At 34.6% G+C, this 21,699-nt stretch overlaps 1 protein-coding gene across 1 annotated transcript; it reads left to right on the top strand.

Moving 5' to 3' along the window:
• The first annotated feature begins 18,750 nt into the window (after positions 1–18,750).
• On the top strand, positions 18,751–19,986 carry LOC116344280. The gene is made up of 4 exons (XM_031772751.1): positions 18,751–19,087; positions 19,152–19,324; positions 19,391–19,665; positions 19,725–19,986. Exons 1-4 carry the CDS (start codon positions 18,778–18,780, stop codon positions 19,804–19,806), a joined length of 840 nt encoding a protein of 279 aa, XP_031628611.1. The 5' UTR covers positions 18,751–18,777; the 3' UTR covers positions 19,807–19,986.
• The last annotated feature ends 1,713 nt before the right edge of the window (positions 19,987–21,699 follow it).

The following is a 21,699-nucleotide window of genomic DNA, read 5'->3' as shown; positions in this document are numbered from 1 at the left end:
ACTTTGGCATTTGAGCGGAAAAAATGCATACTAAAATTTATCCCAAAACGGTTGAGACTTCGGATAAGTTGAGTTTTATGTCAATTTTTGTTCATATTGAGGTTAGTTGTCATTTGTGTGCACTTATATCCTGATTTTAAAGTATGAATCAATTTATTTTTATTATAAGGCAGGAAGTGATATTGAGATATTTATATTATTTTTGTGTAAATTTTTGTGAAAAATGAACAACTTATAAAAATTCCATGAGACTGTTTCGTGCCAAAACTAAGTCAGAAACGGTGTCTGGCAATAAATTTGAACGTCGTGCTGTTATTACTATGCCAGTCTCACTGAATTTTCGTTCCGATGGTGCCGAAGATGCAGTTATTCCGGCCTTTGACACGAATAATTGATATAATTTTGAAAATGTATGACGATTTTCATACCACCACCCACATAAATCAAAATCATATGGGTTTGTTGGCATTACTTTCGCTTGCAAGTATCTTTGCAATTTTTCAGTCAAATTACTGTGTGGTGTTGATTCGACATTGGAAGGGCCCATGAATGTTTCCAAAATGTCTTGATTCTCGGTGTTGATGTTCACGCATTCGTTCAAATTTTTTTCACCTTGTTGATGAAACGGTTCTAATTTCCAAATGAAATCATCAATAACACCATACACATCATCTCGTTCAACTTCAGTTGCTAGTGCAATATTTTTAAGCAAAGGTATCATTCATACGGAATAGCGGCTTAGGTGAAACATGCAACCCAAAATTGCAAAAACATATTGAAGTTCGTTGGAATACTGTTTATTACACTTTGAACTCAGTCGCTTTGAATTATACACAATTGGCACAAATTTTATTGGAGAAAGAACAAGCAGTTAAAAATGCTGATGTTATGCACAAATTGACTAATATTCCACGAAATGATCTAGAAATAATCAGAGATTATTTGAAAAGTTTCAAAATATGGAGCGAACGACTAGAAGCAGATAAAGTACCTACACTTTGGATGGTATGGCCAACGTTTGATTTGTTGAAAAAATATTTGATCGAGCATACGTCCTCAAGGGGAAAATTTAAGGGGGGTGATGGAGAAAGATAGTGAAGAAATGGGAAGGAGCTTATAAAAATGATTTCACTAATTTTTCATTTTTCGCAAAAATGTACACAAAAATAATATAAATATCTCAATATCACTTCCTGCCCTATAATAAAAATAAATTGATTCATACTTTAAAATCAGGACATAAGTGTATAATATAATTGATTCCTTTTTGGTCAAATATTGAAATAAAAAATCGCTACGAACGAACGAACAAACGAACGAACGAACAAAATTGTTATTTATCAAAATCTACGAACGAACGAACGAACAATTTCTTTTTTTTCAATTCCTACGAACGAACGAACGAACACAATTTTATTTTTAAATTTCTACGAACGAACGAACGAACAAAAATGTTATTTCTATTGCCTACGAACGAACGAACGAACGTTCGTAGCCAACATCAGATACAATCAACTTTCGAAACACTTTTCATACAAAAAATTCAAAAAATTTGGATTTTTGTATGGAAGCCATGCCTGTATGATATCGTAATGAGCTGAAACTTTGCACAGGTTATTTTTATCACACATAAATACTATTCCGAGAGTTTGAAGACATTTCAACGAATATTAGGGGCACCTTCCGAACAATATTTTGGATTTTTCGCTCTAAAACGAAATTTTGTATGGGAAGTACCCTTAATATGCATTGAAATTTCTTCAAACTTTCAGAATGTTAACTTTTTGTGAAAAAAATAACCTCTGCAAATTTTCACATGATTACGATATCATATAGGCATGGCTCCGATACAAAAATTCCCATCTTTAGTAGTTTTTGTAAGAAAAGTGCTTCGAAAATTATTTTTATCTAAAACTAATGTCAGATTTAGTTTTCTTTCATGTCGCTGATCACAGTGCGGAAAAGTTCATCTTACGGATGTAAGACATTTTATTTTTAATTCAATTTTGGTAGAATTAATATAAAATCAACCAACAGTGAATTAAAGAACTTCGTGAAAAAGTGAGTCTGCTGTCAAATGTCAATATTTCATCGAACCCTTTTATCGAAATGGAATTACTTAGTACCAAAAGGTGGCGCCACTGTACATTTCATAGAAAGGTTCGATAATATATTGACGTTTGACAGTAGACTCACTTCATATGAAGAAAAATCACCAACTCCTTTACCATTTTTGACATCTCTGAAGCATATTTTTCAAAAAGGACTATCACTTGAATAAGTTTTACCAATTGCTTCATTACATTCACCAAATTCATGTGCTAGCGCCATCTGTGGTTTCGAAAAGTTGGTAAATGTAATGAAGCAGTTGATAAAACTAATTCAACTGATAGTCTCTTTTGAAAAGTATGCCTCAGAGATGTCAAAAATGGTAAATTTAATTCGTTTTTGGTTGATTTTATATTAAATCTACCAAAATTGAATTAAAAATACCATACATTTTCTCTCTGTGTTTTTTTACACATTTACATGTCGACTTATCCAATGCAAATTATGCAGACTTAAAGCAAGATCGTCAAATGATATTCAAATCAATATTCACCAATGACATCAGACATCTATAAAACTATGAATAAAACAGATGGCATATGCGACCACAGAACTATGAATTTATCGCTCCGATTCTGCATAATACCGTTAATGAACCACGGAATATACCAGTCTCGCGGTCACATAAATTGATAGATTAGATGCTGAGAAAGCAATCAAACGAAAGAGAGAACATTTATCGTCGATAGCTTCAATTGGTGGTGATTTTGCAACCGACGTAGATACGGTACATCTTTTTACCGAATAGCAAAATTGTACACCAAATTATTGATGCATATCGTGGGGTTCATTTTCCACATTTTCGGAAAACTTCATTCAACGATAGTTGGTGCTTGCAAGGCTGACACGAAAAAAATTGGATGCCGTGTGCGGTTTCATCGGATGCATGTTCACTGCTACATAAAATTACCGATTCGATTATCATGTGTTCGTGTGCGCGTTTCATCATCCAATCGAGTTGTTCGTCGCTGGTACCAACTTGGAAATGAGCTTTTAATGTTTTTATTAGACATTTTGGTGCGTTATGTTGTCCGTCTCAAAAAATGACATTTGTCACGCTAATGTATGGGGAAAAAAAACTGATTGGCTCGGAAAATCAAATTAAATAATAATAAAATTTCCTCAGCATCTGTTAACGCTGATCGTCGACTACTACGCGCGCCGTCTCGTTAATCTTGGAACGAAAATCGGTAAATGGATATAAATGTTTTAGGCGAAATCGAGCGCACTAAATATTGATAACTGCATTTTCAAATGGGCTCGAGCAGCCTATTTTTTTCTCTCTTCAGATTGAGCATTGCTTGGTTGCGTATTCAAATATCGCTTGTTAAAAATGCTGACGACATGGACACACATACCCCCAAAAATAGATGTATATGGTGTCGTGTTATCGACAGTAATCCAAATATCATATGTATGTCCAGGTGCAAACAACAGCCTTTCACGGTCCATAAAAGTTAACGAGGCTATCAACTGCGTTGACACGCCTTGGCTTCGCTGGTAAAAATCAATTTGCACACAAATTCAAATAAATCCAACTGAAAGAGTCGCTGCTTTTTGTCGTTTGTCAGCTAACTCGAATGAAAAAAAAAACAACAAACGAACCATAAAAAAACTCCTGAAATATATTTCCATAACCGTTTGAGATTGATAAATTCGTAAATAGGATTTTGGTTCAATTTAGCGTTTCGAACTTTGCATCACCGCGCGAAATACGAAATAGCGATGGAAAATCATTAGTTAGAGTTTGCGGATGGTCCACGCTTTTAATGCCACTATCCATCTATTTTTTTAATGTTTTTTCAACCCCACAGGACATTTATCATCAATCCTTTTACGTAATCAAACATTCTAATTTTTAATCGAATTTAACCCAATGATTTTGCGTTCGACGTTTATTTTCATTTTGTTCTCCTGTTAAATGAAGCTCTTCGCCGCTCTATAATTATGTGATCGTTTTCATCTGGTTATTTGAAATTCAATCGAATTGTTGTTCGCCTTGGGTTGTATGCGATTGAATTCTTTTTGGAATAATGATATCTAGATGAACCAGCATCTCTCTCTCTATCTCGCTCCGTGCATAGTTGGCATTACATAACAACTCAAACAAACGTTGCATCAAATTTCATAAATGCAAATTTTGTGTTCGAAAACAACAAGATACTTGCTTGTGAATTTCTCTTGCTTTCTCAGTCTTGCTACTCGACCCGGTCGCTTTGCTTCGCTTTGCTCCATCATTACAGTGGTAATCAATTCAAAATCAGATTGAAAGCATTGCATAATATGTTTGCTTATAATTCGGTGAGACAGAGAGATAGATGGAAAGACAGAGAAACATACGCATTGGCGTATAAAGGCTAATATATGCAAAGTACGATATTTCCGAATAACAGTGATAATTCGCATCGTAATATCGTATATGATTGCAACATTCATGAAATTAAATAGATTTTAGTAAAGTGAGTAGTTTGCTTGATTCACAATCTTCTGATTTGATCTACTTGTGTGTTGAGTGTGTACTGTTTAGCATGCAATTTCGCCTATAAGATGTTCGTTGTCATTGCCATCGCCGTCTTCGCCACCGTTGTGCCACCGCCGCCGTTGTTTTCGTTGTTCAACTTCAAAGCTGTTTGTTGTTATGAAAATGATTATCATGCACACTCCGAACTCATGAAATATGAACATAAATTTTCACCGACAAACACTACTTTTGTCAAGTATAGCGTATTTGTCAGAACACTGCTCATACACTGTCAACAAAATTTATGCGAAAACACTACAAAGTTGTCCTTTATTAATATCTGTATCACAGCACTAGTTTATTTTTGACCGACAATTTGACATGGCCGATTATTCGTAGATTTGACAGATATTTTGGAAAAAGTGCACGTACATTTTTTTGCAGTGTAAATCATTTCGATTCAGAGACGATGATGTACGCGTATGTGTTGTCATTTCAACATTAATTAAATTGCTAGTAACATCTGAGCCAGGTTAATGACACCAAAATGAAAGAGTATGTTTGTTTGTACATCAAAGGCACTTTTCCATGAAAATTCCATTGGTAGTTTTGCTAATTTTCGATAAAAGGATCGCGTTTTATTCGTTCACATTATACAACGGCATGCACAAAACGTAATGCAACGCTTTGTCTGTTAAATGGGATATTTCGTCATGGAAATGAAAGGTGCCAAGATATTCAGTTTCGATTCGTCTTTTACACAAGACATATTCCATTAAATTGCTGAAGAATTGTGCTATGAATAAAAGCTGCAATTGTACTTTCCATGGAAATGCTGTGCAATAATATCATCATTTGCGAACAAAAACAATAACAATTATAACAGAGGTTGTTTCGCATTCAATTGAAGTGAAGAGCAAATGAAATTGAGAGAGAGAGAGAGAGCCAGAGGGAGAGGAAATGACACCAACTCTGTTCAGAGGAATCGAGTTGGAAATAGTGAAAGAATAGAGCTGGCATTGAACAATCAAACTATCTTAAATATACAATACATATAGCCGATTCGTGATGCCATAAATTATTTGCGATGACCTCGGTCGGAATCCATTTTTTCCCTTCCTTCGGTTTGTTTGCCATGAAATGTGATCATCGTTATATGAAGTATTGCAGAACAATGGCGAATGCCACTTGAATCAAACAATAGTTGTGTACCATCACCGTTACATAAATCATTTTGATTGGAAGGGATAGACAAATTTCGTTAACCGTAATGCAGTGTATAAACATGAAACGTTTTCAGTTTTATCTACTTTATGTTTTTGTGTGTATGTGTTTTTTTTTCGCACAACAGAAAATCACCATCATCAGAATCGTAGAATGTTATATCTATGAAGTATACAAATGCAATTGAGCTGATGTACAACTACTGCACATCTCGGTCGAATTGAATTAGAAAAAAGTGAATCAACATAGTGGCATTGTTGCGAGAGATTCAGAATAATTGTTCCAAAGTGAAAAAAAAAACTGACGAAGAAAACCAGCACATCGCTTCAAACTAAAACACATTTCAATAGAAATGTAGTCTCCAGTGAGTGGGTTTCCTTTTCAGTTTTACTTCATTTCAATGTTCGCAACTCAAAGTAGCGCAAAAATACACAACCAAAAGAACCCAATAGATTTCTTATTCACATTTTTCTTTTCTCCTTTTTTGAAGTAAACTCTTGTTCGTTATTTCTAACTGTATGTGGCTTCAATTTTCCAAAGAACACACGATTCGATGCTTTTTTTTCGACAAACGTTTCATCGCACACTGATTTCCTCTTATATTCGGTTATTATTATTGTAGTCGCAACTGTATGCATTATTCAAGTGGTTCTCGTTTCAAAACTGCAATATTTCGGTTGATTTTGTGAGAGCAGCACAGGTTTGAATCTTTTTTTTATTCCTCACATCATTCACGTCGACGTGCTGTGCACTTGGTCTCTCTTTTATACATACACACACACACACACACACACACACACACACACACAGTATGGCACTTGTAAAATGTTGAAAAAGTCATTGTCACCATTTTTCAGAGCGATTTTATGTCATTAGTTCTAGTTATATTCAATTGCACTGGCTACTACCTATATACATAAAGATTGGTTATCGAACACGAGTTATGATTTGCTTAGTTTATGTGCCGAATACAGAGCTTCAAATCGTTCTTGTGAAACAACGCGACTGCGTAACAAACACATTACGTCAGAAGCACTTAGGCCACTTCTCATCGGCCACTACTGCGAGTTTTTTTAGTATACGTAGACAGCAGCTACAACCATTTGCTCGACAATTCACAAGTGCCTTATTTTGTGTGCATCAACTTCATGATAATAAAAGTACAACAACTAAAGCAATTTCAGGATATAGTAAGATCTAACGAACATGTACGAAACGAAGACGAAAACAAAAACAAGCAAAAAAAGCGTGAGTAAAATAAATTGCTTGAAAAATTTTATTCACCGCGCGCACAATAACATAATAAATGATTGAAGACTGCAGTACATGTACCACAGTAAAACCGATCGAACTCGATTTCACGGCTGAGTGTTTGCCGGATGATGGAAATTCTTTTTGTTTTAGATGATGTTCAATGAATGTCTGACATTTGACTCGAATCGGTTATCTATTGATGAACATCGAATAGAGTTATGAAATGCATTTTTGATGCGCCGCCCGTCCAATTCACGTACAAATATATGTATGCATTTTAATTTAGTAAACTTTCGATTCAAATAAATCACGAACTGAAGTAACAATATCGTTATCCATGCACGGTGCACACTAAATGGCAGCTACCACTTGATTTACTTGATCTCCCTTTCCCCCCCAACCCCGTTTTATATGATTTATTGTATTTTTTCTCTAGTAGTAAATACATTCTAATATGAATATTTTTCTTTCTCTCGCATGATTTCAAGTGATATTCAATTTGAATTGATTTGGTTTTTATTACTTTATGGCTTCATTCATAGTCAACCGTTCACCTCAGTTAGCGTCAAACATTACTATAATCAAATGGAAACATGTTTTTTGTTCGTGTGTTTGTTTTTTAACAAGAGCTTTTTTATGTTTTCGCTCAATTTATAGCACTTTTTTCATATTTTTTTTCACTTCTTTCTAAATCAATTTGATTGGCAGTCATAGAAATCGATTTTGGAAATATGTTGCCTCAAACGCAATGATTTACAATCATTAAATGAATTTCAATTCGTATTCCAATTTGAATTCGATATTGATTTTTCGACCCTTTCAATAAAAACCTCAAAAGAAATCGAAAAAGATTGGTGTTGTACCCATGCACAAAAGCGACATTTGTGAATTTGTGTGGTTTGAATACAACAATGTTATCAAAAATCACACATACAACGAATTGTACGCATTTTATTGTCCGTTTGGCTTAACCTCAAACATCAAACGTCCGAACTGAAAGCCAATTCCAATATGCAAATAAAGCGACTGAATCAAATTGATCCAACGAATTTGAATCTCTTTGTTTCGAAATATGGCCATAAATTTGGTTTGATCACTTTATTCTATGTTTCCCCCTTTCCTCACTCGGCTCTTTGTTCAATTGAATAGGTGCCGGATGTGGAACAATTAGAATGAAAACATAGATGAAGCGAGAAAGATTCAAAACAAATCGAAAAATGAAGCCAAATATAAATGTGCAAAATGAAGTGAAAATCCGACGCTCGTGCATTTTTTTCGGCGATGATAAAATGTACACACATGAAAATAAAAACAAATAAAAATAAAGGATGTAGGAAGTAACCGAAGGATAGAATAAAGATTACAACGAAGCACATACACAATTCAAATATGGTGAACGTTCCAATGAATGAAGCATGAGTAATTTATAGTACTTGCGTGGGAGTTGCCAATAAACAATGCTCGAAATTTAATATTTACCTATTGTAATATTGCTGACTGATATTTCAAATAAAAGCGACCGAATCGATAGAGATGGAAAAAGGCGAAAATCACAGCGAGAAGTGCAAAGATTCATTGGAGATGCGACAACGACCATTGGCAAAATTCGATGTATGGCTGGAAAATCACTGCACAATATTTGAACGAAGTGCAAATATGCTATGCAGCAAAAAGCAAAATCTAATGAAATACATGTTCATGGCATTGTTTTATTTTGTGCTGTTGTCTCTTTCTCTCTATGTCTTTAACGTGGTGAATGAATGCTTGCGTCAGTTTTTGCGATTGGCTATTGACACTATGTGGCTCTTTGGTGCTTGTAACCCAGAAAAGAAAGAAAAAGAACGAAAAATACAGTATGCAGCGTACTCATAATCGTAAATTGGTGAACTTTTCAGGCAAAAATAGATAAATTGATGGTTCAATGTTTGAGCGGAGGAAAGAACAGAAGATAGATAGAGAAAGATGAGCGAAGAAACGATACGATGCACATTTGCCAATACAATAACGCGCAAATTGAGCGAATATCAATATACACACACATGGTAAATTCAAATGGTCCATCTCTTGTGTCTCATTGCTGTGCTATTATTTGTTGCCATTTTTCCAACCATGTGGAGCAGATTGTGAACGGAAACTGGCAAATAAAGTGGCGTATGAATAACGAAACAACAGCATGTGTGAGAGAGGAACAAAAAAACATCGAATACAAATCGAAATCTACAACACATGAGAAGATCGAAAGACAGAGAACAAATATAAATAAGAACATTAAATGATGTTGCATGCTTGCTCTTGCTTTCACATTTATTCATCTATTGTCTGCATTTTCTGTGTGAGAGCATGTGTGCGAACACAAGCATAAATGTGTGAGTAGCTGATGGAAGTGCACAATTTCTAGTGAATTTTGCTATTTGCCGAGATGAAAAAAAAACATCCCATAGAGATAAAGATGCAGAGATCGTGACACCGAAGTCAATCGTCCGCTGTTGTTATCGAGTGTGAACGTGAATGTTGTGTTAGTCTCGAAGTCGCCCTCAAGCGATCCACATTCAAATCCGAAAATTATTATCGACAAAGCATTCGACATTACATACAACAAATAATGAAAGACACAGCAGAGAGAGAGAGAGAGAGAAGGCGACAAGAAATTCCGATTGAAATATGACGCATTCAGCAAGTGGATTGGTTTGAATATGTGTCCATGATTGTGCTTTGCTGTTTTTCAATTGACTTTATCGCATTATATTGCAATTTCTCCACATTGCACTTTCGACGTGATGTTGCCCTTTTTTTGTGTGCTTCTTGATACACTTGAATAAACAATGCTTATGTTTATTCAAACTTTAGATGAGAACACATCCATCTCGTCTGGGTTAGACGAAATGTGTTTCATAGCTCGAACTTTGTCATTTGAATGTATGCTTTAAAGTGGGAGAGTATGGTAGAGAAGTCTATGATGTGTCCGCCCATTAGTGTTTTCACACTTGTCGATAAACGAGAGTGGAAAATTCACTAACCATTGAGCCATCATCACCGAAGATTTTTTTTGCCAGCTGCTTTTTTTAAAACGAATTGGACAGAGGGGGGACTTATGTGCACAATTCAATTGGCGCACACACACACATACACACACATGGCAATTCAATTTTCATGCACGATAGCGACGGTACTTCGATCATCATCAGAATTATCTGTGTACATTTCGCCTTGATTTCAATCTCATGCAAAGGAAATACTCTCGATTGGCATCCAAACAAATCATGTTTTAGATGTATGTAAACATGCAAATATTGACGCATTTTCCGATCTGTAATTTTGCCATAAATTTATTTTGCTTTCAACTTCGATTTTTTTTTTGCAATTTGTGTTATTTCGAAACTTTTTCGTTCGCTCTCTCTCTCTCTCTCTCTCTCTCTCTCTCTTTCATCATTTAAGTGTTTAAACATAATTTTTTTTTTGTTTAAGTTCCCGTTTTATACCTCCATCGTTACAAATATTTTGTCATCGTGTTCACACAACCGAATCAACACATATTACATTTTTTTAAAAGAGAAAATGAGAATCCCGCATTTTATTTCTTCTTCCGCTTCATGACGCAAACGAGTGATTGAATGATAGAAAACGAACACAAAAATCACATACGCGCCACCGCGTGCACTCGAAGATGTATAAATAAACGGCAGTTATTTCGTATGTGTCGAAAACTTGCTTGCAGGCACATCTACATAAGACACATGTGAATCGTCTGATGACAAGAACAAATAACGAGATATTTCCCTTAACAAATTATGCTTTTGATTTTATTCCACAGTATCAGCATTTTGATGATTTCCACCAGTAAAAATTTGCGTTTTCCATTTTCTTTCTTTGATTCCCTTCATTGTTGACACATTTTTTCTATGTGAGTCTAAACACGATTTCTGTGACTTGGAATGTAAAACCATTGAGAATTCTGCATGTATAGCCAATCAAACATTTAATTTGAGCGAGCAAATGAAACAACGCCGTCGCCTATATTTGTCGAATTTCTGTGCTGTAGCCAAGGTGATGCCAAAAACTTACCGATCAATTGAAGTAAATGTGTTCGAATCAGGTATAGCTGATGACAGAGTAAATCCACACATAAAGTACGGTACGAATGAAAATGGGATTTAAAAGAGAAAGTTTGGAGTCAAGCACCAGAAATTAATTTCCTGTTTTTGTTTGGGGAATTAAGTCAATTAAAGTTGAAATGCGACGATTCAATGTTCTTGACATTTCAATTGGATTTTTTTGAGATTATATAAGGGAGAAATTTGATTGGCATGAAAAAGACTAAAGTAATGCTATAAAATGATAAACAACAAATTAAAATTCAATTCAAGAACGAAAGTTTTTTTTTCTAATATGCTCTCTATTAAAGTCACTTTTCATTGGTCATTATGAGATTATTTCTCAAGTTCCGGACTTAATAACTATATTTTGGCTATTCTACATTGTGATGACCCTGCCGTTATTTACATGCTTCATGCCTTTTTTGCTGTTGCTTAAAATGTACTTTTGGAAATGGCCAAATCCCAAATACACAGCACTTTGTCAGAATATTAAAACATTTTACGTACATTCGGGCCGCCAAACGAATCTCTGACGTCTGAATGGCCACATGGAAAATAATTAAATTTTGTGTGTTTTAGGAAATTAAGTTTCATTGAATTAACCATTTGGTCTATGATAATATGGAGCATTGAGCGCGTTTAGCATGTAATCAGAAGACATTTTCGGAAAATCCAAAGGCAATATCATCAAATATCATGGTGCGATGAGAGCAATACAAGACACTATAGATTGTTCAAAGTGTACATCCATCAAAATAGCAACACCACAAAATGAAAGATAGGAATTAATGGAGAAGCAGAGATGAAGGAAAATGGCAACGGAGGGCAAGAGCGAGAGAGAGAGAAAGTGTGGCCCAAATAAAGACATTTAATGAATGCACGCTTTCGTAACCACTCATTTGTCCAACGTAAAAAGAAAACGTTTCAATTAAATTTATTGTCGAAGCCATCACATGCATACTAAATGATGTGTTATACGTTGTATTTAGACAGTACTTCAGAGTCAATAAGAGTGCAAAAGTGAGATACATACACATTGGGGCATTGTGGCATTGAGGCTATATTGCAAAGAGCCAACCAACGTTCAAATGCAATAAAAAACAGAACAGACAGTTCTGTACATAATCTTCAATTAAAGCACAGAACCGCATACGGCTCTTTTACTCTCTCTATGCATGGCAGTATTGAAAGTGAATAAATGGATGGTCGATTGAAGCGGCTGGTAAAAACGGGACGATAATGCAGAATTGAAAGTCGTGGTGAAACTTTCGAAACATTTGGTGTGCATGTGTGTTATGTGTTTTTTCATTCTTTTAAATTCAGTCATGTTGCTAGCTATTAAGAAAGATATAGCATCAAGCCACTTTTTATGATGTTGTCTTTCGATGTTTCTCTCCTAATGCCAGCCATGGCCAGAGTGCTTTTGTTCTTATTGATTATCTTGAAATGAAGACATTCGGCTTACGCCACGGTGGAGTGTATAATCAAGAGAGCGAGACAGAGAGAGAGAAGGCCGTGTTGTACGTGCTATAAAATTGCTCAAGGTGATGAAGTAGTTAGTGTGTTCTCACGATACTCCTATAGCATATCTCAACATATAATTTTTGCCTGAAACAACACTCTATGCCCGTTCATTAAACGACACACACGAAAAGGTTGTTTTGTAAATTAAGTTGTCACTATATCCTGTATTTATTACACACTTTCGACTTAATCGCATTTAATTCCCGTTATGACAGCGATTTTCATAAAATATGGTAACACGCGTAACGGAGAAGATAACAACAAGGGCAGCAGACGAAAAAAATTGATTGCCAACACATTTCTTATGAGCTAATCTAATTTACGACACGCTCGCTGCACATAATATTGACGCTATGAAATTCAATTAAAAACACTTTCGACCAATGCATCCAATTTTTCATTTTATATGTTGCACAACACATTCACGTACGCGCCACTACATATGTACACAACGTAATGCATACAGAGTTCCATTTATCAATGGAATGAGAAACACATTTTTTTTTGCTAACATTTCTTATGAACACCATAAAAGATTCATATCATTTTCGGTTTATTATTTTAGTTCATATGAGGACCGTTTTTTGGGGAAATATTTGTAATTTTTATCGTTTTATATGCATTTTTCTGCAATAGTATTATAAAATTTTATGCATCGCATTACGTGATTCGATAAAAATAAATGCGCAAATATTATGAGCAAATATATGTTTGAAAATTGAGTAAAATTGTGAATAAAAAATATTAAATATGTTGAATTGTGTTTTATGTGTGTGTTTGTATTTGTGAAATGCTAGCATGACATTCAAAAGCCATAGAGCGGTTTTCTAATATTGGTTAGAAAATGTTCACTTCAAAATGGAATTTTGATCCTTTTCCATCCGAAATGGTTTCATCATTTCGGAAAATGAATCGCAAGAAACAAATTTGAATTGGTTGCCCTGGTTAAAGCTGAAAAGCATACCATTACGTTATTGTTTGATGACAGAGTTGGTGCGGGTATTTGTATGGTTTTTGAGTTGATTTAATAAAACGGTGACAAGCTCAAAACAAAAATCAATGTAGCTCTTTTCATCAAAAGCATGATATATATAGGGGCAACCTGTTGTGTTGGCAAGTGACACGGAAAATTCGACATGAATGCTTCTGTTTGTTATCACCTCTCATATGAATAGCTTTTGAAAATCTGAATCATTCGACTCATAATTAAAACATGAATCGATTGCAAAAGCGGTCAAAATAATAAAAACCACGTACCCAACAGGCTACTCTCGTCGTGTGTCATTATTCTCGTAGGCTGAATGGCGGTTTAGTGCACAGCATAGTTGATATGAACATTTTATTTGAACACCATTCAATCCATATTGAATGGTGATTTCTCGCTCTTCTTCTGTATCAATTAATTTGGATCAGTCCCTGGACAGCAATCAATTGCAAACTCATACACCTATATGACCTATTAGAGAGAGAAAATTGCATTAATCGTCCACACTTGGCCTCGCCATTTACAAAATATTTATTAAATTGTTATCTATTGAGGGGAATTTTCGAAATTCCCGATTGGCGCATCGTTTTGTTGGAGGTCGATGATCTCGGTTGTAAAGATGCGAACGCTCAACACACAAAATTATTCAACGTTAAAAACTGACATTTCACATTATGGGGGAATTCGGGAAGAATGGCATACACAGAGATTTGATTATTTTCTAAACATTTTGATCCGAAGCAAATTACACACGGAGAGATCGGTTGAATAGCAAACTTCAAATAATCAGCAATGTCCGATGGAAGTTATCAATGCCATTTCAGTTTTATGATAACACCGTGAATAACAGATAATCGAAAAATGAGAACCAGTTACATTTACAATGTATATCCGATATAAAGTACTTTACATTGTATTTAGCCGAACGTAATTTATGCACATGCATAGGCAAATACGAATAATTGGCTCGTAAATTTGGAAACGTAATACACGGAATTGATGCGGCTCAAACTGAAGCATTTAAAATTCAGTTGAACAACAAATTTACATTTCGTGATTACCAATCAAAAATTTGGAAAATGGTTTACAAAGTATGTGTTTTGTTCGGAGAAAATAAGCTGTTTCCAATCATTCGCTGGAATTATTTGCATTTTTTTCATTGGTTCGACAAAATGGATTTGATTTTGATGAAAAAAAAACTATAGTTTGATTACGATGGGGCGCAAAAAAGAGATTGAGAGAAGGGAGAAAAAAAAGAGGAAAACTTCTGTGGAAATAAAAGTTTGTTATACTATGAAAAGACGCTTTGATATCGGATTTGTGTGAAAAATGTGATGAACTTTTCTCTCTCTCTCTTTCTCTCTCGCATCCATTCAAATGTATTAGTTCCATTAGTGTGATGGCCTCTGGGTATCAATAAGCTGTTGCTATGCAATCGAATAAATTGAAGTGAATAAGAAAGCGACACACACTTACACAAAAAATTGAATTGCTTCTAGTTTAAGTGACCAACATTCTCCATGGACGCATCATTACATCGGCTTATTTAATCTATGTTCAGTGCATTTTGTATTGGCCATAAAGCTGTGATTTTCTTCTCTTTCTTTTTTTTTCGGTGGTACAACAAGCCTTTTTGTGTGTTCACTTTATTCTCTGAGCAAAATATATTGGTTACAGAGACATCAGGTATACGAAATGTTGATTCAAGTGCAAATGAAAACGAAAAAAACGAAAAATACCTGAAGGGTTCCGGAGTCATAAAAGCCCGTGCCAATCGTTCATCCATCGTCTATCATCGTTTTGTGTAATCGTTCTCATATCGACGATAAACGGGTGATGTTTTTCAATTTTTCTTTTATATTCTGACACCATGGCACCAATGAAGCCGTTGGCCAAACGTCCATTTATTTCCATTTCGGCTGTGTGTGTGATTGCATTGGCAAGCTATCATTTATTTCATACTTACTTAGATTATGTTTGCCTTTTGTTGTTCACTCGCCAATTCGAAAGTGGGTTCGAAATAAGTGTTAGTAATTTTCGGATTTGGTGCGCTCAGATTTCGTAGATAACACATGTTTATTTGATTTTTGTCCTCGGAAAATTCCTACGAAATGTGTTTTGTTTTGATTCTCTGTTGTTGTTTTTTTCTCTTTCTCATTCGTCCGCAAAGTTCAATTTATTTTAGTGTGTTTGTTTCCATTTTTTATACGATTTGAAAATTTCGCTTCTTTTATTTTCGTTGCTCACAAAATTTGCCAAAGAGACAAAGACAAACATTTCGGACGGGTTTGACCTTTTTTTCAAATCCAATAATCATTTATTATTACAAATGCGAATGTTACGAGAGCAGATTGATGATAAAGACAATAGGCACGAGAAATAAAAGACACCGAAACGAATGGAAATGGACAAGTGACTGCATCGAGACGTGATAGAGCTATGTTGAAAATGTTTTTGATCTGAACAATGATAGATCCGAGTCAAAAGTCACAAAAAAAAAACTCTTTGTTTTTGTTGTGCGGGGCACGCTGTGCTGATAACAATTTCAGATGTGATGTAAGTTTAACACTAGAAAATTGTTTGGACATTGTGAAATGGCATCTGGGCACGTGAACACCAAACCCTAAAAACAGAAGTCGATTAGGGAATTCATGAAACGCACACACATGAAATAATTATCGATTTACAGCATGTCTCATGAATGCCATCCGAATGATGAAGACTTTATATAAACATTTTAAAAGGTGAACGTAGTGCGTATGACTTGAACCATCTCTATTTGGCTTCATCCTATCACCATTGCTCACTTTTTTAATAGTCCACTTCGACTTCGAGACATTTTTCTTTGTCCACGATGTAAACGAAATTTCTTTCTTTGCGTCAGTTCAATATTTATACTGTCAAGCTTTCTTTCAACAAAATAGAAGCGACCATAGTCACAAGAGCAAACATTTTGTATTTCTTATTTCTTTACCTATGTCAAGATGTTAGACACGCTTGTATTTATTTTGTCGACATTGTCGTTTATCAAAATCTTATTTTAAATTTTCTATATATATTGCTCGGCGATGGCGATGGCGGCGCATGCTGTTCTCCTTTGAGCATATATATACAGATAGATTCGTTTTTCTGCGTCTGACAGTGGATGTCAGTGTTAGTGTTACTGTGTTTGTCGACGACTTGTTATCTAGACTCTCTAACATGAAGACCTCATTCTTTGCCATGGTGATGAATCTTCAGGTGATGGACTCAAAGAAAATGATATGAATTTTGCGCAATATGAAGAGATAATGGATAATAAATCAATTTGAATACGATTTTTCTAGAACTTTGTTCTCAAGCACATCGTCTTCGTAACTTTGTCCATTAGCAACAGCAATTCACAAACAAAATAATTTTCCATCGATAAACTCTATTAGATGAACTGTGCACATCGATGAATTCGGAAACAAATTCGATACAGAAAAATAAACTTTTGCATGATAGAGAAAAACGTTGCAAAACATGTTGAACAAGAAAAAGAGAAGGAGAAAGAGAAAGAAGAAGTGGAGGAGAGAGATAGAGAGAATGTTCGTTATGGTTTCACAAGCAACTCAATTTATACAGACTTGAACTATGGTCGAACGAAAAACATATTGCTCAAATATTGTTTTAAGAGCGATTTCCATGAATATACTATGTAATATAGAACAGCAACTGCATTGCATTTGACCTCAAGTACAAATATTCAAAGAAAAATGAAAGAAAAATGTCAGAAAAACATATAAGAATATTATAAAACAGAGATAGAGAGGGAATGAAAGTTTTTAGCTTTAGCAAAAGCAGATCTTGAAATGTGTCAAGTGTCAGTCGCAAAACTTTCTCCGTCTCACATACAAATTTTATACATGTATGAGTAAAACATTTGTAGTTGAGCCAAAGCTAAGAGAAATAATTCACTCTTCGTTACTATCTTGTCATTATTTTTGATATTGTGTGTACCACACATCGTATATCTACCCACTGAACGTGTACAAAATATTTTGGTTGAACATATTCAAAATATATCATCGAAAAATATCGTAATTTATTTATTATTTATTGCAGGAATACATAATTCAGCTAAAACTCCGTTCAATATATCGTTCGCCGATGGCTTCAGATTATATTTTCTCAAATGATTTTGAATAGACGCGCGCTTGTATGTCTATTTTCCATCCATTCGTTCGTAAAGATTCTTTGAAATTGTCAATCGTTTGAAAATGCGATTTAAGCCACTAGCACAATGCCATCACAATAAATTGCTGAGTATACGTTTTCTGTCGATTCATCGCTGTTGTTGTTGTTGTTGCTGCTGCTGCTTTCTTTGATGGTGCTCGTTGTAACGAGAATGGAAGGAGGAAAATGTCATTTATTTGGCCATTTGATCGTTTCCAATACACACATAAAATACCTATTTCCTGAGAAAACGAAACAATTTACGGAAAGACAAACTTATATCGGTCATAAAAGCGCCGCACAGTAGATGAGCTCCGTGATGTTCATGGCGAAACTATTCTAATGCGCTCATGTGCCGATCGAAGAAAAAGTAAATGTATGTAATCATAAAAAATGACGCCATAAAATTCGACGTGCCGAACAATAACAAGAGATTACTAGCACGACACTGTGTGCATGTGTATTACACCAGATGAAATTCATCATTTTCACATCGCGACATTTTTTGTGTCAAATGGCGGTTGTACATGGTTTTCGATCATTTTCAGACATCTAAATTATTATTGGCAACAATATTTGCGTACAATTACTCTACATACTATAGTATTAGCCGACGTTTGTTATCGACTTTTACATGTAATTCTTCTTGATGATTTTTACTTTTGAACTGAGTCGACAAAAATCGAAAAAATAAAAAGAAATTGGGTAATATGTTCATTGTTCATAGTAATTTAGACAAAAAAGTCGCAGAAGTCGATAGAAAATCTTGTCTTTATTCGCTTTAAACAAAACTAAGCCGATCGACCTTGGAATAATCATGAATCGATATAGTTTGAATGTGTGCGCATCTGTTTTTTATTATATAATCGTCTGTTTAGCGCAGAATTTATCAGTAAATTCACACCTTTCGTTCAATTAGCCTCGTAAAGATGTTAATTTTAAAATTCACCACATTTATTGGGATCGTTGTACTATTGGATTCGATTCAAGCAACAGATATCACCAAATCATTACTCAGAGGAGAAAATAGTTTTTGTAGTCCATTTCTAACGTGGAAACGTCCTGAACACGTGGTTCCATTTCCTCATGAATGGCATACATTCACGGCCAAAAGCATCCATAATCCCAAAGAAGAAGTTGAATATATAATTAAAGATATACCTGAAGACAGATACGATGAAGTCGTGGATTTGATGGCTCTATATATCCTCAAATACGAACCATTATACGTGGCGCTTAGTATGTGATTATTGCTCGTTTGTTTGATGGTATTAATATAAATTAAAATTGAACATTTTGCCAGAATTTTGGAACGACTCAGAAGTTATAAAACATTTTAAAGCAGAATGGAGACGACAACTCAAACAAAAATTGTCGGTGGCCTGTTTTAGAAATGATGGTTCAGATGAAATTATTGGCATTAGTATATTAACGGTGGTCGAAAAAGCAGACATAATAAGCAAAACCATTGCCACAGTAAGAGAAAAATGTTGTTGTTTTTAAAATTGAGGTTCTTTTTTCTTACATATTATGTTTTTTTAGTATATAAATGACAAACTGGACGAATTTATTAGTTTAATAAGAGATCTGTACAGCTTTGATACGTTTCAAAAATATGGAGTTAAGGAATACTTGACTAGTGATGGTTTTGGAATTGATCCCAAGTACAAAAATACTGGCATCGACGTGGAATTGGTTAAAATCAGTGAAAAAATTTGTCGGACATTCGGCATTAAGTTGACATCAAGTATATTCATATCGGATCCCATGAATAAAATAGCTGACAAACTTCGTTTTAAGCCCAATAATGACAGAAGGTAACCGCAAACAAATTTCACTCGATACATTTTCTTTAATTATTTAAAAATTTCATTAGCTATAGAGATATGCGCCAAATATTCGGAATTATTCCACCCGTTGTTACGGGAATATGTCTTAAGACATTGGTCATTTCGTGAAGAGCGAGGAAGAAGGCGTCCATGGAAAAAATAAATTGTTTTTCTTATTGTACATTTCATTGAATTTCCCCTTTTGATTTTCGTTTTGATACATTTTGTTCGTTGTAATTGTAATGAAATAAATTCGAAACATTCAATAAAATTCATGAAAATGTCACAAATTGATGAGTTAATTGAAAACCAAACAAAGTAGATCAATTACAAAATTGTCGCCAGTTCATTATTAATAGGGGTATAAAATAGCGAAAATTTCCAATGTTCAAATCGCAAACACTTCAATTTCTTGTAAAAGTGGAAAATTTCTCGAATTTTGTATACGTCTTCCAAACAAAAAGATCTGTTTCAATCGACTTTACCATGAAAATATTTGGGTTGAGTAACTGTGGTATACAGTATTTCTATCGAAATACGTAAGTCACGTGTTGATAGAGGGGAACTATTCTAGTGTACTTACAAACGATTGGAGAAGAAAATATATGTAATAATAAAAAATGATGCTATAAAATTCAGCGTGCTGCACAATGACAAGCGATTACTAGCACGACACTGTGTAAATGTTTGTAACTATGGATGAACCATCATTTTTATCGCCGCATTTTATTTAAAGTAAAAAAAGTGCTTGTGCTTGGTTTCGAGACATCTAAATCACCATCGACAGCGATGTATCGCAAGCGAGTGTGAATCAGGAAATCACTCAAAATAGCTATCGATTTTTTACACGTAGTAATCAAAGCATCCTCATTCGATTTTGATTGAGATCATCAATATAACACATCAATCGTTTAAGTTTGTTACTTTTTTGCGGCCAAAATCAATCATTCAATCAAAAAGGTTTTGCTAGATGTATTGTGTTTCAATTTGGTATGTAAAAACAATCAACCTTGGTGAGAAAAAAACTAGTAGAACAAAACATTCCGATTAATTTTGAATTGTTACGAGAGACAGAGAAAGTGATTTGGCCGTTCCAATGTATCTGTTCCATTAACAAAAGTCCAAAATTGAATTATACATGTAACAATGTCATTTGAAATTGAAATGTTCGAAAAAGCTTCCAAACTCAAATCAACAATAATCGCTCAGACGATCAAATTAATTGAGAAGCATTAAAAGTCTTTGTATTCGAAACTAAAGACAATTGAAATGAAAGCCACTTTGAAATGGAGTAGACAAATGAAGTATATGTAGACATGGTTTTGTTTTGCAGCCATTAAACCTCAATTTAAATCAAATTAAGCTCCGGAGAGAGAGAATGAAGGCCCAAAAAGTTTTTGAAATCGGTCTCAAAGAACATTTGTCAACAAAAATGAAAATTCAAATGTGCCGCACCGTACGAAGTAAATGAGATATGACACAAAAGTCATAATGGAACAGGAGAACGAATACAATAAAAATGATAACGTTTATGCCTAATTTGTCGAAAATGCGGCGACAAAAGTTGTCTGCCAAATTAATTTATATGAAGAGAATGTAAAACCGAGACGCACGTTGCCCCCAAATGTTTTGACAGAAGATTGTTTTGAACGGTTGTGTTGTTCCAGTTGTTGCAGTTAATGAGGATTTCATTTTTTTTGTCAAACGCGAACTCAAAATGACAATAGGATCGCATAAATTTTTCGGTATTTTGGTGTCACACATGGACCGAAGTTGGTTTAGGTTAATAAAGGATACCATTTTTTGCTTTTTGGCATGACTTTTAAATCGCCGGCAAATTATTTCGACGAAAAAATCTTGTTGTATTTGAGGAAGGTCAAAGATTTAAATGTACACTGTACAATGTTTGTGGGTAAAATAGGAGATCACATTTATTCCAACACTCATACGTATTTAATGCTTGCAAAATTTATGTGAGTACAGTTCAGAAGTGTTTGTTTCATTTGTTCAACTATCTCTATT

The sequence above is a fragment of the Contarinia nasturtii genome, unplaced genomic scaffold (genome assembly GCF_009176525.2).
Source record: "Contarinia nasturtii isolate CC-2019 unplaced genomic scaffold, AAFC_CNas_1.1 Cnas_scaffold_1037, whole genome shotgun sequence".
Classification (NCBI taxonomy): Eukaryota; Metazoa; Arthropoda; class Insecta; order Diptera; family Cecidomyiidae; genus Contarinia; species Contarinia nasturtii.
Note: the sequence above shows the minus strand (reverse complement) of the source record. Positions and strands in the feature narration are given on the sequence as shown.

What these genes read in the sequence shown, in the direction of transcription:
- LOC116344280 (XM_031772751.1), top strand. Translation starts at nt 18,778, where the DNA reads ATGTTAATTTTAAAATTCACCACATTTATTGGGATCGTTGTACTATTG. An exon ending in TAAGCAAAACCATTGCCACA is followed by an intron (nt 19,325 to 19,390) that starts GTAAGAGAAAAA and finishes ATGTTTTTTTAG; the next exon opens with TATATAAATGACAAACTGGA. An exon ending in AAGCCCAATAATGACAGAAG is followed by an intron (nt 19,666 to 19,724) that starts GTAACCGCAAAC and finishes AAATTTCATTAG; the next exon opens with CTATAGAGATATGCGCCAAA.